The sequence below is a fragment of the Eulemur rufifrons genome, chromosome 20 (assembly GCF_041146395.1).
Source record: "Eulemur rufifrons isolate Redbay chromosome 20, OSU_ERuf_1, whole genome shotgun sequence".
In the NCBI taxonomy this organism is placed as follows: Eukaryota; Metazoa; Chordata; class Mammalia; order Primates; family Lemuridae; genus Eulemur; species Eulemur rufifrons.
Genome location: NC_091002.1, coordinates 22,796,244 through 22,814,000, shown reverse-complemented (window position 1 = coordinate 22,814,000; position 17,757 = coordinate 22,796,244). Strand labels below are relative to the sequence as shown.

General features: G+C 38.4%; 1 protein-coding gene across 3 annotated transcripts in view; it reads right to left on the bottom strand.

Annotated features, from left to right (window-relative positions):
- The window catches only part of UQCC1 (ubiquinol-cytochrome c reductase complex assembly factor 1), a 101,351-nt gene that overhangs the window by 58,300 nt on the left and 25,294 nt on the right, over positions 1-17,757 (bottom strand). For 2 of the 3 annotated variants that reach the window (XM_069495402.1, XM_069495403.1), the window contains exons 3-6: positions 17,591-17,686; positions 16,551-16,658; positions 9,327-9,399; positions 3,215-3,272 (exon numbers count right to left, since the gene is read on the bottom strand). In XM_069495402.1, coding sequence (XP_069351503.1) covers positions 3,215-3,272; positions 9,327-9,399; positions 16,551-16,658; positions 17,591-17,686 — 335 coding nt within the window. The remainder of the gene's footprint in view (positions 1-3,214; positions 3,273-9,326; positions 9,400-16,550; positions 16,659-17,590; positions 17,687-17,757) is intronic. The other variant, XM_069495404.1, reaches the window with a different exon arrangement.

Below are 17,757 nucleotides of genomic sequence, written 5' to 3'. Positions count from 1 at the left end.
CTGTGCGTGTGTCCTGATCCAATTTGAACTGAGAAGTACAGTGGAATGGAAAGAGGGAAACCAGAGGCTAAAAAACCAGTTTCCAGGCACTGTTGGTTATAATCCATGAAATCAACCTAGTGAGTGACACCTTGAATTTCTGTCTAAAAAGAATTCAAATGGAATAGAAAATATCAGAGATTATCTGACATTGTAAGGACAAATTTTAGAAAACTTTGGTATTGGATATATATGTGCATTCTAGGTCGTAAAGTAGCATGCATTTGTAACTATAGGTCAAGGTCAAAAAAGTTTGAGTTGATTGACCAGGTAAAGGAAATGAGGGCTAAGTCAAGGAGGACTCCCAGGTTTCTCATGTGAACACAATGCCACTGGACAAGATAGGGAGCAGGGGGGAGGCCTGCTTTTATCAAGTCCACATGGGGATGCTTGACAGTGCAGACAGCTGCCTCTCTCGGTACTTTTTCAGCAGCCACAGTCAATGCTAATCTTATTCAGCAAAGACAATGGACACAGTCATTGCTGCTCACATGAATACAAAACTGATAAGGGTCTTCTAGGAACTGGAGAGCATCCCAGCCCTAAATCCCAATCCACAGAAAAACTGTGGAACTAGAAAAAGGAGACAGGATAAATGAAACATCAATACTTCCTCCAGGGACCTAACAGGATGTGAGAAATGGTGTCCCTAGTCTAAGAGTCAACAGGGAACCATCACCTTTGGGAACTCAAGAAAGCATTATGAAATGTCAGCCACCAGGGTATTTTTGTTTATTAGGAATTTGTCTCATTTTTTGTTTTGAAGGGGAGGGTTATTTCTACTTTTATGACTGTTTTCTAAGCCTCCCCACCTCTCCCTCATACCACCACCTCCAATAAATATTTCACTCCCTGTACCTCTAGCAAGTTTGCAGAATTCTGAAATTTTGGATCTGGCTATCCGTTGGTTACCCTCCTAGAGCTTCAGGCTAAGAGAACAGGGACTAGAACAAAGCTCCTCCACAGACTTGGGGTGGATCTGTTACTCCTCCTAACACCCTCTATTCCTTAGAAGAGAGAGTTCTCCAGTTCTGCATTGCTCCACAAACCTGCCCCTGACACGTCAGACAACTGGCTGCCCTCAAATACTCCATGTTTTTGTACATTTTCTGCCTTTGCTCCCACTGTTCCCTCAACCTGAAATGCCCTCCCTTTCTCTGACAGAAATTCTATTCACCCTTCTCGGTACATCTCAAATGTCACCTCTACCGCAGAGCCACTCTTTATCCAACACACCCCCACTCCCACCAAATTTAGATTTAGTTACACTTCTTTGTGCTTCCACAGCATCTGCTTGTGCCTTGGGCACAGCATCTCTTTGTCATCCATTATAGGCAATTGTACTTTATGTCTGCTTTCCACTAGACTAAGTTTCTTGAAGGTACAGACCATGTCATATTGTTCTCTTCAACGACCCATGGTCCTGAACACACAGTAGGTCCTCAGTAAGAGTTTCAAATTGAAAAGTTTCTGTCTGATTCATTCCACCAGAGCCTGCAGATCATCAGAACTAAGGGAGAGGAAGAGTGGAAGGGAGACCAAGCATTGATATGAGGCAGAAAGCCTCCCTCTCCTTCCCTAACTGGTGGTGGTAGATCCCACTCCTAAGAAATTAAATCAACATCAGCAAGAAAGACTCAGCAGGCACAGTTTGGAAACTTTAAAGAACTACAAGTAGTTTCAAGGTTCTCCCAGCTGCTATTAGTCAGGTATTGACCTTGGGATGTGGTCACAGGGATTATATATTTTACTTTGCCATCCATTCCCTCTAACACTCTGATACCTCTAGCTATATGGGCAATAAAGAGTCTTTCATACAGGCTCTGAATATTATCTTTGAGCTCCTCTGGGAACAGCCTAGCCTTCTCTCAACCCTCCCACCTTTCCAGTGAGTAATTCCACTGTGCCACCTCTGCAGTCCTCCTCTCTTGAAAAGTAATTTTCTCCTCAATATATCCAGCTTCCCTTCCTGAACCCTTTCCCTAACCTTCACCATGAAGACAGTAGGAAGGTAATGTGCCTTCTCAGCTGCCTGATTAAAAGACATGGCACATTTCAAAGAACTAATAGGCAGAATTAGTAAGGGTTTGATAGTTGTAGCTTCCTCTGTGATCCTACAAGGACTACTTATTCATATTTATTATAGAACTTAGCCATTCCTATTTTTAACTGACCATTTCACATATCTTATCTCCCTCACTAGACTGTGAGCTTCTTTAGAACTATCTCTAGTTCCCAGCAAAATACCCAGGACATATGTGCACTCAATAAACTACTGGCTTACAAAAAAATAGCATAAAATAAACTGCAACCTTAGGCCCCTTAGCCAAACTCAGTGACTATGCGAGTACTGAAGAAGAAACATTTCAGAGGTGATCAAAACCAAAAAGTCTTTATATAGTAGTCAGTGCTGTGATGCAAAGGCTCAGCTGAAGGTAGCCTCAAACAAGGGGCCTTTTGACAGGGCAGCCATATCCCATGCTCCTCAGATACTCACTATGGTCAAAGTAGTAAACTTAGTTCTCCAGAATTTACTTTCCCAAGATCTGGCAGTTCAATAAATACATTCCCAAGCCCCCACTTCAACAACTCTCCTATATCCTTCTGACCTTTAATACTGTGTAACATTAGATGAAAAATTGATTTTTTTTGGCTACTTATTTCACGGCTGAAGAAAAAATATACTGTTTAAGGTGTTAAATATTTTTACATGCAACAAACCTGGCATGAATCTAACTCATATGCACATTTTAGAGGTACAGGCATAAATGTCAGTGCTATAATTTGTTATAGGTTTCTGATGACCAGCAATGAAAATGACCACGGATTCTCACAATTCAAACCACTTTTACGTAAATGTGAACTTTCCTAAAACAGCCAAGGGAGAGAACTTTCCATCCAAGCTCATAGAGTCTCCTAGAGATACTGATAGCATTGTTCGCGGGGTTAGGTGTTCTTTGAAAAAATCCTACAAATATTAGTTTCTTTCTGGGCCTATGCTTTGACCTTTTAATAAAAATGTGCTTCAAGACACCAGTTATTAAAATGAAAGGAACGGTTTTTAATGCCTGAACAACTGCCATTTCATATAATCAGCCCTGCTGAAGGCTATAGCTTACAAGTCAGCAGTGTTTAAAAAAAATACATTTGGTGACTTCACTAATTGCTCACTTACCAGACATGAAGTAGAGTTATAAGAAACCATGAATTGAATGTATCGGGCATCTGACACCCTAGAAAATAACAATAAAGTATAAGTATGTGAGGGTTTAGAGGAGGCAATATATATTTTAAATATTAATAGGAATTTGTTCAACTAAAGGATATGGCAGTTACAATGCTCTCTGATTATGCTATTACAGAGATGGCCAGTGAACCATAGCGCAACACCGTGGGCTGAAAGAGCACTGACTTCAGTCAGACCACCTGTCTTCTAGTTCCAGCCCCGTTACCGCTTTGTTGTGTGGCCTTGGGCAAATCACTTCTCCCCTCTGAGTCTCAGTAGTCTCACTTTGTATTAATATAATGTAGCCCAGATGATCTCTATGGTTCCTTCCAACTTCCATGTGATTCTACAGTATTTTCTCTTCCTGGCTCGGATTCTGAAAAGCTAGGCAAACACCACCTTGCCTGCCCCACTTTCATGTCAGCTTTTTTCAGTAGAGCCCCACTGAGAAGTTTAAGTCTTTCTAGTGTCCTTTTCCTTTCTTCTTTCTTTAAGGTGCTATGAACATAGTTGTATCGAATGAATTGCCCAAAAGAAATGACTAGGAGAAAAAAGTGGGGCTCTAGGGAGCCATGGCAGAATAAGAAAGCAGACCAAATCTAGTGAAAGGCCGTTCACCACTCCCCAGAAATGACAAAACCGGGAAGGGCTTCTCCTTGGTTTCAGGTCCCACAGATCAGGTCGATGCTCAGAAATCCAAGCCTCTGAAGTCTCAGATCTCTAAGAAATGCCTCTGAGCCAGGCATAGTGACTCACACCTGTAACCCCAGCACTTTGGGAGGCTGAGACGAGAGGATCACTTGAGGCCAGGAGTTTGAGACCATCCTGGGCATTATAGTAAAACCCCGTCTCTACAAAAAACAAAATAGCTGGCCGTGGTGGTGTGTGTCTGCAGTCCTAGCTACTCAGGAGGTTGAGGCAAGAGGATGGTTGGAGCCCAGGAGTTTGAGGCTGCAGTGAGCTATGATCATGCCATTGCACTTCAGCCTGGGTGATAAAATGAGACTCTATCTCAAAAAAAAAAAAAAAAAAGGAAAGAAAAAAGAAAAGGAAAAAAAAGAAAGAGAGAGAGAAAGAGAGAAAGAAAGAAAGAAAGACAGACTAGCCACTGGCTGGATGAGGGGTCCCCCACTCAATGTGCCCTCTTATTACACGTCAGGGAGAAAAGATGTAGCAAGAAGGTAAAGAAAAAAGAGAATCAATGGGGAATTTGGGTCCTTATTGTAGAATCTGCCTTTTGGAGCAATGACTCAAGAAAGAAATGCTATCCCCCGCCTTTCAGCACTCTGTGAGGTACACAATGTACTGAATGATAGGTAACAAACAGGGGTCACTAGGAGATAAAACACAGGGCAGGACCCGTTTCAGGTATACTAACAGCACCAATAATAACAAAGAGCTGTAATTCATCATGGGCTTACTGTGTGCCGGATGTTATATATAATAGGTGCTTTACATGCATTAACTCAATGAATCCTCCCTATGAGGTGGGCACTAATATTACTCCCACTGACAGGAGAGAAAACTGACTCTTAGATCAAGACTGCTCAAGGTCACAGAGCTATGAAATGAGACACCTGGGATCAAATTCAGATCTGCTTGATTCCAGACACCATGTTCTTAATCACTAGTCTAACTGCCTCTTTAATACTAATATCAGAAACTAATACACACGAAGGGCCCATCCTACATGCCAGGTACATTGCCAGTCATGTCAATACATTATCTCACTTAATCCTCACTTTAACCCTGAAAAGAAGCATGATAATCGTCATTGTAAAGATGAAGAAACAGACTCAAAAAGGCTAAGTAATTTGCGGGAAGCCACAATATTAACAAGCTAGTGGCAGGGCTGGGTTTGAATCCAGGTCTGTCACAAAGTGACAACAAAATACTCTGGTGAGCCTACTAGGAGGTGCCCAGCAGCTGTCAAGTGGACTTCCTCTCAGAGCCCAGCAGGAGGGAGGTGACGGCTGGCCTGGCCAGCCATACAGCTATTAAGACACATGCCATCTGAGAGTGGGCCAACCACCCTCCACCTAGAACGAGAATAGCCCTGAGAAACTCTCAAGCCCAGATCTGAAGTTGGGTCTTTTTTGGATGCTAGAACAAAACATAAAAAAGAAAAGTTTTCTTGGAAGTCTGTCTCTCAATCTGGAAAATGAAATTTGGCTGCTTCTAAAGGACAATCTGTTCAATTGCTACCTCTACATCAAAGCTTCTCAGCAGCCTCCAGGAGCCTTTCCAATTTTCTCAGAGAGGGAATCAGTTCTTAGGCTGGAAAGCACAGATATACAGACTGGCCAGCAGCTGGACTTCCGTCACAATTTCCCCTTCTGGGGGTCACCTCAGGGCTGAGGATGGGAAAAGAGCTGGCATATGATTAAGTCCCTATACCCACTGGGGTCCCTTAAGAAGTAAGACCAATGAATGTTGACTGTAAGCTACACAAAAATACAGCAGATTCTTTAGCTCAATGAAATGGGTTTAAACACTTCAAAGTTAAAACCTGTTAGAGTCTTTTGCCACGATCACACTCTTACTCCAATGCACATTCAGTGCTTCATTTTCTGAAGCTAGGTACTTTCTTTCTCAACATCAAGTTGGATAAAATTAAATAATTCATTACTGTTATGGGGAAGCAGTATTAACATAGTTGTTCATTTAACAGGGGGTCAGACTGCCTAACGGAAAACCCTGACTCTACCTCTCATTCACTACATGATGCTGGGTAAAGTTACTTAGTCTCGGTTTTCTTCTCTATGAAAATGGGAAGAACAAGATAATCTACCTTGTAAGGTTTTTGTGAGGATTAAATGAGATAAGGCCTGTAAAATGTTTAGCAAAATGGTTACTATTTAATAGGTACTGAATAAATATTTACTATTGTTTTCAGTCAATGATTTAAATAATAGGGTTTTAATTATCTCAAACAAACCTCACTAATTATTTAAGATTGTGTATATAAAGTGATAAACCTCAACCACTAACTCAGAACTTACTGATTAAGGAGCTTTCTCTCCAAGGTCTCTAGGGTTTTAAAAGTTAAAGACAAAGCAGTCTGCAGACTACAGGGTGGAATTAAACATAGGCTTCACTGACTGGCCACCTCTGCTCCGGTCTCCAAAAGACCAGTCAGCAAACCGCTGCATGCTCAGGTATGGCACGCTCATTTATGACACAAAAGACATCATTAGAACATCTGAGAAGCAACAATGGGCTGCTAAGGTATCTTACCACTCAGAATCCCCAATATCTAGCTCTCTGGATTTAAACCTTTGAACACTTCAGCTCTGAGGATGACAGACAGTCTGTAAGTTTGGCATTTGATGGGCACCTATCCAAGAGGCTAACAGATATTATTGTTTACTCATAAAGAATAAGCAAACAAGTTATTCTTAAACAATCTTCATGAAATAGCACCAGTCTCACTTTTATTAGGGTTGGGGTGGGTGAGGGTAACACTGGCCTGAGACTCTATTCTTTTAAAACTGAATTCTCAGGACTCTAAAAGTCAAGGTCTAAAATACCAAAAATCCAAGTGAACAATGACCATTATAAAGGTGTAATCTTAGGAAGCAATATATATATTCCCTATTTCAAACCTGTCTGGCCTATTCTTTAGAATCCAAGCCATAAGAAAGTCACAGTATTTTACAGATTTTTTTTTTTTTTTTTATCTTCTGCCTCTGGATTTGCTCCCTTTTTATTCACTAGCCACAGTTTGGAACCACTCTGGTTTGATTTTAAAACTTATTCTACCCACAAATGACTATGAAGGGCCACAATGGAACATAATACAAAGAACATGCTACAAGTCTAAAAAGAAATTCTCAAATTGAGTCTTAGAAAACCTCAAGAGTGGTGTCAGTGACTATTTTACTGCCTCCCTAGGTAACTACTACTTCAAAGACAAAGCTAGGACAAAGGTCACAGAGATGTACATGCTCTAGTAGGTATAACATCAGTTTCCAATACGAATAGAACTTCTCACAGAGGTAGTTCTCATTTAAATATAATAAAATACAAAAAATATTAAGATGGATTACAATTTCTAATTTGTAATTATATTCATTAACAGGCAATATGTTATAATGGAAAATTCCCCTAGATTTTAAGCCAGACAACACAGGTTGAAGGCTTGGCTAAGCAACCTTAGATGAGTCACTTAGCTCTCTCTAAGCCTCAATTGTTTCTGAAAACAAAACAAAAATGAAAACAATAATACAAACCTTCCTACCCTACAAGGCTTTGTAACTCCTAAATGAGACAAATGTAAAAGCATACTATGTAAATGTGAGCTATTCGTATATAACAGTCATGATTTTCATAAACTGTTCTTAAATTTTATAAGTAGTTTACAACAGGCTAAGAGTTAAAACATGATATATAAACTAAATATGTGAAAACAGTCTTATTATTCAATACTATAATATTAACTCAAAAACCTTCAATAATGAGGAGTTAACTAAGACAAAGATAGTCAGTAAACATCCTTTCAAAATAATTATAATAAATTTCTGAGTTATTTATTGAATCAAATACTAAATAGATGTCTGAGGATAAGGTTTTAAAAAGATCTGATGACAAATACTTAGCACATGGATTCAAGAAAGCACTTAAGAAAAAGACAGCTTCTAATATTAATAGTTTCATCTGCTAGAGGAAGGATTAGTCCTTTTGGACTAATTTCTCCTAAAAAGATTATTAGAAGTTAACAAAGAAGAAGGAAAGTTTTCTTTCTTGGCTATGAATAAATAAGAAATGAAAGGCAGATACCATATTGGAATTAAATTCAGCGTGGTATTTTAAGTTTCTAAAATCAATCTGCTGAGATGGTAAAATAAACAAAACAACTTGCATTTCATTTTTAAAAACCAAAATAGTAATTAAATAATCAAAACTGCATCTAGCTTTCTTCATTGTTATTAACATAATTATATATAAATATTTGTTGTCAGAGAAAAATAACAAGTGTATATGGTTAGGTGTTTGTTGCTTTGAGGATATGGTTGTTACCATAGAAGTACACAGCATACATTCCATTTCAAATATCTATGAAACTGGAAATGGCTTAATCTCTCCCAATGATTTTACAAGTACCTCCTTTAATTAATTTTGTTAATAACTACAACAATTTATAGCAACAAAATGTATTGTTATTGTATTGATATAATCAACCGCGTGCTTGTGATGGTGTACACCAGTAAAAGCCCCTTGGAAATGGGGCATAAATAATAAAATTGTATGTGCCTTTTGACCCAATAGTCCTCTACTAGAAAGAAGAAAAATCATGAGGCTTATTCTAGGCTTATTCTACTTATTTAACTAAAACAATTAAAAACTAAACACAAAGGAGGAATGATTGGACAAAAGTTCATCAAAGTGCTAAGTAAAACATCCAGAATGTAAAATAGGATATGCTCACTATGAGTACTCTTCTGTAAAAAGATGTATATGTGGATAAGAAGAATGATGATGTCAAATTACCAGACAAATCTTTAAGTTTTTTTCAAAATTGTTAAAATGTTTTATTTATAGGATTCTTTTGGTCTTTGTTTATTCTATTAAAAACAGAAAAACAGCCAGGCAAGGTGGCATGCGCCTGTAGTCTCAGCTACTTGAGAGGCTTTGACATAGGAGGATCACTTGAGCCCAGGAGTTTGAGGCCAGCCTGGGCAACATAGTGAAACTCTGTCTCAAAAAAAAATAAATAAATAAAAAATTAATTTTAAAAAAAAGAAGAAAAAATATGGGAGGAAGGGATGGATATATTCACACCTAAATGGGTGCAGTGTACACTGTCTGGGGAATGGGCTCACTTGTGGCTCTGACTCAGATGGTAGCAATACATGTAAACCTAAACGTTTCTACTCCTGTAATATTCTGAAATTTTAAAAAAAGAAAATAAAGAAAAAACAAAAGGAGAAAAATAGTTTGTATTATACGCTTTGTGCAAGAAAATTGTTTTGCTAGTGACTTAAAAAAGTCTATTCAGATGCAACCATAAAAATGAAAACTAGATTCATTTTCCTTTCAGAACTGTCAAATAATAACTTACTTAGAAAGAATTCCTCGAAGTCAGTTTTCTCCACACAGCTAGTATACATGCGCAGGGCCGCAATCTTAATCTTCTAGACAAAGAAAATAAAACCAAACTCAAAACATGACCAGTGGATGTTCTAGTGCCATTAGACATGGATCACAGAATCTCACAGTTCTTAAACTAGAAGGAAGGGTCCAAACTTGGGTCTAAGCAATTTATTTAAACCAATAAAATTTTTTTTTCCTTTTTTTCTTTTCTTTTCTTTTCTTTTTTTTTTCTTTTTTTCTGCGACAGAATCTCACTCTGTTGCCTGGGCTAGAGTTCCATAGTGTCAGCCTAGCTCACAGCAACCTCAAACTCCTGGGCTCATGCAATCCTCCTGCCTCAGCCTTCCAAGTAGCTGGGACTATAGGCATGCCACCACACCTGGCTAATTTTTTTCTATTTTTAGTAGAGATGGGGTGGTCTTGCTCTTGCTCAAGCTGGTCTTGAACTCCTGAGCTCTAGTGATCTTCCTGCCTCAGCCTCCCAGAGTGCTAGTGATTGGAAATGGTTATATCATATTTAATAGTGTTCACTCCTTCATATTTTGCTATGTTTCAGAATTGACTTAAGGGTCTTACAAGGATATGCAGTATGTAAGACAAGATAAATCAAATGTGAGCCAAGAGAAAAGAAAACAAGGAGACAGGCCTCTCAGTAGTTCACGCCTATGATCCTAGCACTCTGGGAAGCCAAGGCAGGAGGATTGCTTGAGCTCAGTAGTTCGAGACCAGCCTGAGCAAGACCAAGACCGCAAAAATAGAAAAATTTAGCTGGGCGTGGTGGCACACGCCTATAGTCCCAGCCAGTCAGGACGCTGAGGCAGGAGGATCGCTTGAGCCCAGGAGTTTGAAGTTGCTGTGAGCCAGGCTGACTCTATGGCACTCTAGCCCAGGTGACAGAGCAAGACTTTGTCTCAAAAAAAAAGGATATAACTAAATAAATTAGCACATCAACAAAAAGCTTGTAGAAGCTTATTTTTCTTAAAATAACAGGGAAAGTTACAAACTCAAATATGCACAGACTAAAAACAAATATACACAGACTGAAAAGGACATAGCAAGTAAAGAAAAACCAATCTAATTTAGCAGAGTTCTGATATTAAGGTTCAGAGTCACCAAGGATAGACTACACCCAATACTATACAATGTTCATATTTTTGCATACTCTCTACTGTGTAAAAAAAAAAAACCAACCAAAAAAAAACCAGGATCTCTGATAGGCAGAACAAATTAAGGAAGAATTATGTCTTTGACTGTAATTAAGATTTTTTTATTTTCTAATTTGAGGTCTGTCATGTTTTCAAGGCTTTTAGCCTAAAGCTCATACAGGATATAGGGCAAAACAGAACATATAACAAACAGAAATCTGATATGCCTATCTGGGGAGTAAATCAGCATTAGAAGCCCACATTTAAACAAAAACCATGGTAAAACAATAGAAAAGAAAAGAAAAGTAGGCTGGCACAGTGGCTCACCCATGTAATCCTAGCATTCTGGGAGGCCAACGTGGGAGGATTGCTTGAGCTCAGGAGTTCAAGACCAGCCTGAGCAAGAGCGAGACCCTATCTCTACCAAAAATAGAAAAAATTAGCCAGGTGTGGTGGTGCACACCTGTAGTCCCAGCTACTCAGGAGGCTGAGGCAGGAGGATCACTTGAGCCCAGGAGTTTGAGGTTGCTGTGAGTTAGACTGACGCCACGGAACTCTAGCCCAGGAGACAAAGTGAGACTGTCTCAAAAAAAAAAAGAAAAGAAAAGAAAGAAATAAAAGAAGTAAATTAAACCTAAAAGCAAGCAGAAAGAATATCATAAAAATAAGAGCAGAAATCAATAAAATTAAAAACAGAAAAATAACATAAAAAAAATCAAAGAAGCCAAAGCTTGTTCTTTAAAAATATCAATAAAATTGATACTCTATAGCCAGACTGATCAAGAAGAAACAAACCAAAAACAGAGAGCATACAAATTACCAATATCAGGAATCAGCAAGAAGACATCATGACATATCTTAAAGACATTAATAGGATAATAAGGAACTATTACAAACAGCTTTAGGCCAATGAAGGTGATTACTTAGAGGAAATGGACAAATTCCTTGAAAGATTCAAACTGCCAAAGCTCACTAGAATAAAATAAATAACACCAATAGTCTTGTATTTACTAAAGAAATTGTATTTGTAGCTAGAAATCTTCCCACAACGCAAACTCCAGGCCCAGATGACATCAGTAGAGCATTCTACCAAACATCTAAAGAAATGATACCAAATCTACACAAACTCTGCCAGAAAACAAGAGGAAAGAACTCTGCCCAGCTCTTCCATGAGGCCAATGTTACCCTGATATCAAAAACAAAGTCATTAGAAGAAAACAAAACTACAGAACCATAGCCTTCATGAACACAGATGCAAAATTCCTTAACAAAATATTAACAAGTTAAATCCATCAATATTTTTAAAAGACAATAAATCATGATGAAGTGGAATTTATCCCAGGAATGCAAGGTTGATTCAACATTGGCAAATCATCAGTATAATTCACTATATCAGCAAACAAAAAAAGAAGCCTATTTAACTTTGTTAACACCTGCAGTTCTTGGAAGTATTTGTCCTCAGATCACATCTTGGGAAGCATTTGTGTGTACCATCACCAAACTAATGATATCCTAATGATATCATTATCCTAATACTTTGGCCTTAACAGGCCTATTCCTATCCTTGAGACATGGAGTTTAGGGCATCTGTCCTAGCTCTTCAGTTCATCCAATAATTCACTGAGTACCTAATTCAGTGCCTGGCACTGATCCGGATGCTTAGAATAGATTATTAAACAAAACAGACAAAAATCCCTGCCCTCATGGAGGGCCATAAGGCCCAGTGCAACTACAGACAAATTTATAATTTTAATTAAAACTCCTAATCACCTATTTCTTAATCTTTTTTTTAACCTTACAATTTCCTTCAGACTCCTGTATATAAAGTCCTCTAGGTTCATAATTAATCACCCTGCCTAAGAAAGACAGACTTGCCTCCAAGGCCCAAGTCTTTCCTTGAGAAGGAAGCTTTCCCCACAACATGTTCGTAAAAAAGTATTCATTAGAAATAATGAAGATTTCACCAGATTGGCCAGCATATTTACACAGTGCTCATGCTGTGAAAATCAGGAGAATTTTACAGTTCTTCACTTTTCCTGCAGCAAAGCCAAGTCTTTATACTTTGGTGAGCCATTTTCCTGGACAAATCTCTAAAGCAAGTCCCTGAAGACCATCACTCAGGGCCTGGAAATAACAACCTGAGGAAAGAACCTTTTCAAGAATCATGCGTTAATATAAGTTAAGGAGGTGGGTGGACTAAATTTCCCACCAGTCAATACAAGTTGTTCTGATCCTTGGATGCTTGGATGACTTCATGTCTATTTCACTCTAACTTTGGAAGACTTCATCAGTCTACTTGAGTAAAAAGAGAACTACCTTAAACAGCTTTAGGAAATGAAAATCTGCTCTCCCACTAACTGATGCATTTTGTACTATCCTACAAGATGAAAAATGAATCTAGTAAAAGGCTTGCACTAACAGCTATGTGAGAGTTGGAAAGGAATTTTTAGTCACTTGAATCTTCTCTTCTGTACTGGAATTCCTTCTACAGCATTCTTGACTTAACGGTCAACCATCTGGGCCCCTGTTCAAACAAGATCAATGACCTTGTAAGGCTACCTATCCAACTAGAGGACAATTCTTGTTAGATTTTTGTTTTAGTCAACTTAAATGTCCTTCATGTAACATCCATTAAACATTATTCTGCCACTGGACTACCTCAGATTAAATCTCTTCATTTTTTTTCACACTTGTACCTCAAATAACCTGAGAAGAACCATCATGTCTTCTCTTTTCCAGGCTAAGCATCCCTATTTCCTTCAATTATTTTTTATTCAACACAGTTTCTGAAGCTTTCACAAGGCTCACTGCCCACCTTTCAATACATCCCAGCTTGTCATTGTCCTTCAGAGCAGGAATACTTTTTGGCTTAATGCTAATATGGAAACCATCTATTCTGTGGCATGTGGCAGAATTTAGTAAATGTCCTTATCTTACCTGATATTGCTATGTAAAGATAATGACGGCCAGATGCAATGGCTCATGCCTATAATCCTAGCACTCTGAGAGGCCAAGGCAAGAGGACTGCTTGAGCTCAGGAGTTCAAGACCAGCCTGAGCAAGAGTGAGACCCTGTCTCTACTAAAAATAGAAAAATTAGCCACGCGTTGTGGCATGTGCTTATAGTTCCAGCTACTCAGGAGGCTAAGGCAGGAGGATCACTTGAGCTCAGGAGTTTGAGGCTGCAGTGAGCTATGATGACGCCACTGCACTCTACCCAGGGCAACACAGAGAGACTGTGTCTCAAAAAAAAAAAAAAAAAAAAAAAGATAATGAAAAAGAATGGTTATTTCAGGATACTCAATAGGTAAGGAAAAGCTACATTTAAAATCCTAAATATGACTGTAGAAAAATGGGAACAATACATGAAAACAGTAAAGAAAAAGACAGAGAAAAGATAGTTGATACTGCTGATACAGATAGAGACGCAGACATTTCACTCCCTAATCAAATACATGTGAAAACACAAAACAAAAAATTTTGCTAGTGCAATCCAATGCAAGTATCTAGCAATAGATTTCTGAGTGAACATTGCTGAAAAGTGCTCTCAGTCGTTTAAGGCTGGGCATGGTAGCTCATGCCTGTAATCCCAGCACTCTGGGAGGCCGAGGCGGGAGGGTCACTTGAGGTCAGGAGTTCAAGACCAGCCTGAGCAACATAGCGAGATACCATCTCTACAAAAAACAGGAAAATCAGCCAGGAGTGGTGGCACATGGCTGTGGTCCCAGCTACTTGGGAGGCTGAGGCGGGAGGATCGCTTGAGCCCAGCTTTTTGAGGTTGTAGTAAGCTATGATTGTGCCACTGCACTCCAGCCTGGGCAACAGAGCCAGACCCTGTCTCAGGAAAAAAAAAAAAAAAAAAGTAAGTTATACCTACATTTTACCACTTTAATTATACTACAATGTCATATTTTGATGTGACAATTTTTTTTTTTTTTGAGACAGAGTCTCACTTTGTTTCCCTGGGTAGAGCACAATGGCGTTATCATAGCTCACTGCAGCGTCACACTCCTGGGCTCAAGTGATTCTCCTGCCTCAGTCTCCCGAGTGGCTGGGACTACAGGCATACACCACGACACTGGCTAATTTTTCTATTTTTAATAAAGACAGGGTCTTGCTCTTGCTAAGGCTGGTCTCCAACTCCTGAGCTCAAGGGGTCCTTCCGCCTTGCCCTTCCAGAGTGCTAGGATTACAGGCGTGAGCCATCACCCTCGGCCTGATGTCACAAATTTTAAAATGACAATTATATAAAGTAGACACTGCCACATCACAAAACATTTTAAAAATGCAAACATTAGGGATTTAGTTGAGGTCACAAGGGAACCAAGAAAAATCAGAGGCTAACTTAAGCTAAAAAACGAAGGAATTTTCCTGATGATTTAGTAATCCTCCAAATGGTAGCCAATCTTCCCTTTGGCATCATTAAAAAAACAGACTAGACAAAGCCTATGGTAGCAACCAAGTGGAACCTAATCACTAAGAAATGAATAAAATAGTGACTTTTTCTCTCTTTTCTTTCTTTCGGCTCTCATTTCCCCCTTTTTAATTTCTTATTTTCAAACAAAACACATATTTTAAGTTTTTAAGCCCCAATGCCATAATCACAACCTTTTGTTTTTAAATAGGGGAAAAGATTCTGGTTAACAATATTACCAAATACACCAACAATTATCAAGTGTCAAAGAATTAAGACATAGAAAAATATAACTTTAATGAACATAACTAATACTTCTTTGGTGATTAAGAAAGCACGTCAGAACCTTAAGAGTCCCAAGAACATCATTATCACTTAGTATTTGTGTTCTTTCTATACTTTTCAAAGCCCCTCAAAAACAAAATGCTTGTGGAATCACTGTTCACTTTTCAGAATTCATTAGAAGATTATAGAGAGAAGCCTATACTTGTAGTGAGAACTGTTAGGAAGAGAACCAGACATCAAAAGAACAAAACACAAATAGAAGGTCCACATTAAAATTGACATTCTAATTTGAACCCAATTATTAAGGTGGTATAACTGGCATTACTTGGTCATTTTGAGCGAAGTATGATTATTTTCTAGAAAAGCCTTCCCTACTGCTTTATAGTTGGCTTGTTCTGATTTACAACTTACTTATCTAATATTCTAGCAATCCTGAAAGGCATTAAAAGGCAATTCTGCTATAGTGATAGAAATGGCAGTACAACTTGAATATCCCCTATTTGAAACACATGGGACAGAAGGGTTTTGGATTTGGGATTTTTTTGGATTTGGGAGTATCTGCATTATATTCACCAGTTGAGCATCCCAAATCCAAAATTGTGAAATCTAAAATGCTCTAATGAGCACTTCCTTTCAGCATGATGTTGGTACTCAAAAAGTTTCAGATTTTAGAGCATTTCAGATTTTGGATTTTCAGATTTGGGATGCTCAACCAGTTCTAGAAGATAAGTAGGCTAAGAAGAACTGAACTGCTAATATTTTCTTTCTTTAATTGGTTAGGGGTATTGTTATAAAAGCCCAGGGGCAGTATGCAGGTAATGCAGAGAGGACATTTATTCATTTATAGCTACTACTATATAACAGATAATGTACTAGGCACAGCTAGCAAATATCCCACCACAATAAGAATTATAATAAATTGTGGGCTTAATTAGTTAACAAAAAGATGCTTATTAGTAAAATGTTTGTCAAAAATCACTTACAAATATGGATTCATCAGAGAGTAATGCTTCCTTAAGAAGGCTGTCCATCAGTACATTTGGCCCATCTGACCCCCAAGAAGTCATTTATGTGGCATACCATGTAGCAAGGGCCTGGAAAGCCCAGTCTTATTGCCATGCCTGCTACTATGTGATATTTCCAAGGCATCAGCTTGAGAGACTACTTCAGCCCCACACGCTGTATACATCTGACTTGGAAGCAGCAGTGGGGGAGAGGATTTTTTGAAGAAATTCTCAAAACAATGTATGAATTTCATAAAAAGTAAAGCAGAAGCTTATAAAATCTTCTATGAGGAGCAGAAAGCACAAAGCCCAAAAGGAAAAATAGATAAACTTAAAGGACTTTACCCATTTACTGTATTTCAAAGGTCCTGTGAATCCCATGGCTTCTATTATCTTTGTGAGGGCACCAACCTTCTCCTCAACAGGCTGTGGGGAATCCTTGGTAGTAGGCAGCTAATTAATCAAAGAGAAAGAAACCAAAATTACTTCCAAAAAATTTTTTTGAAATAGAATGCTTTTGTTCATCATTAGGTCTGAGAGCAATTTTATTGCTTAGTTTTTTTTCTTTCACCTAGACTTTTTAATTTTCATTTTTTTAGCACCTTATCAGTGAAAACAGATTTGGAACTGTAGATGTCCTCCAAATTTCAAAGCCATACATACCCACCTCACTGACCATATGCCTATGAACCCATGTCTAGGAAATGATAGATTTGGGTTATTATATAAAAGTTCCATCAAAAAGAGTACTCTTAAAAAGAATCTTGACCCCCATCTCCCAAAGAACAATTCTGAGAAGTGGAACATTCTATGTTTATTGATACAACAGGAAAAGGAAAGAAAAATACTATCTGAAAGCAGTCAAAAAGTCATTCAAAACCATAATCAACCGAAGCAAATACTGAATAAATATTTTTAAACTTCTGCATTCTTTAGTACAGGTATAACAAATTTTATTAATGACTATAGAAGATAGGAGTCATGCAGTTTACAAACAAACTCCAAGGAAAACCTGTTCTAATACTAAGCCTCTCCAAATGAAGGCAGGCCCTCTAACCAATAAGAAATTCTCCAAAAGGTTAAATATTGTATTTTTAACATGTAAAAAAATTCATAAAGACTTTTTCCTCTTAAGTGTTTTCTAGGCAAGAAAGTACAATGGAAGAAATATAGGACATAGGCTCAGAAGGCTCAGGTTCAAATATTCAGTTGGTCTGTCACTTACCATCCTTGTGACCTTGGGCAAGTTACTTTACCTTCCTGAGCCTCACCTTCTGCATTTCATAAAACTCCTTGCCTCACCTAGCTAACAGTTTTGTTCAGCTCCAAAGAATAACATCTGTGTGAGAGTACTCTATAAACACAGAAATGCTAACAATTCTCACCTTATTTGTGGTGTGGTATTTCCTACTCAGTTGTATGTATATTCCAGGAATCTGTTCTGATCCCCCACATGTTCGGGACTGGCTCATCTGGGGCCACTGGGGGATAAAAACACAGATGTAAGCAACACTGAGCATTCACTTAGAAGGTTATCCCAAGCAGAGCTGCT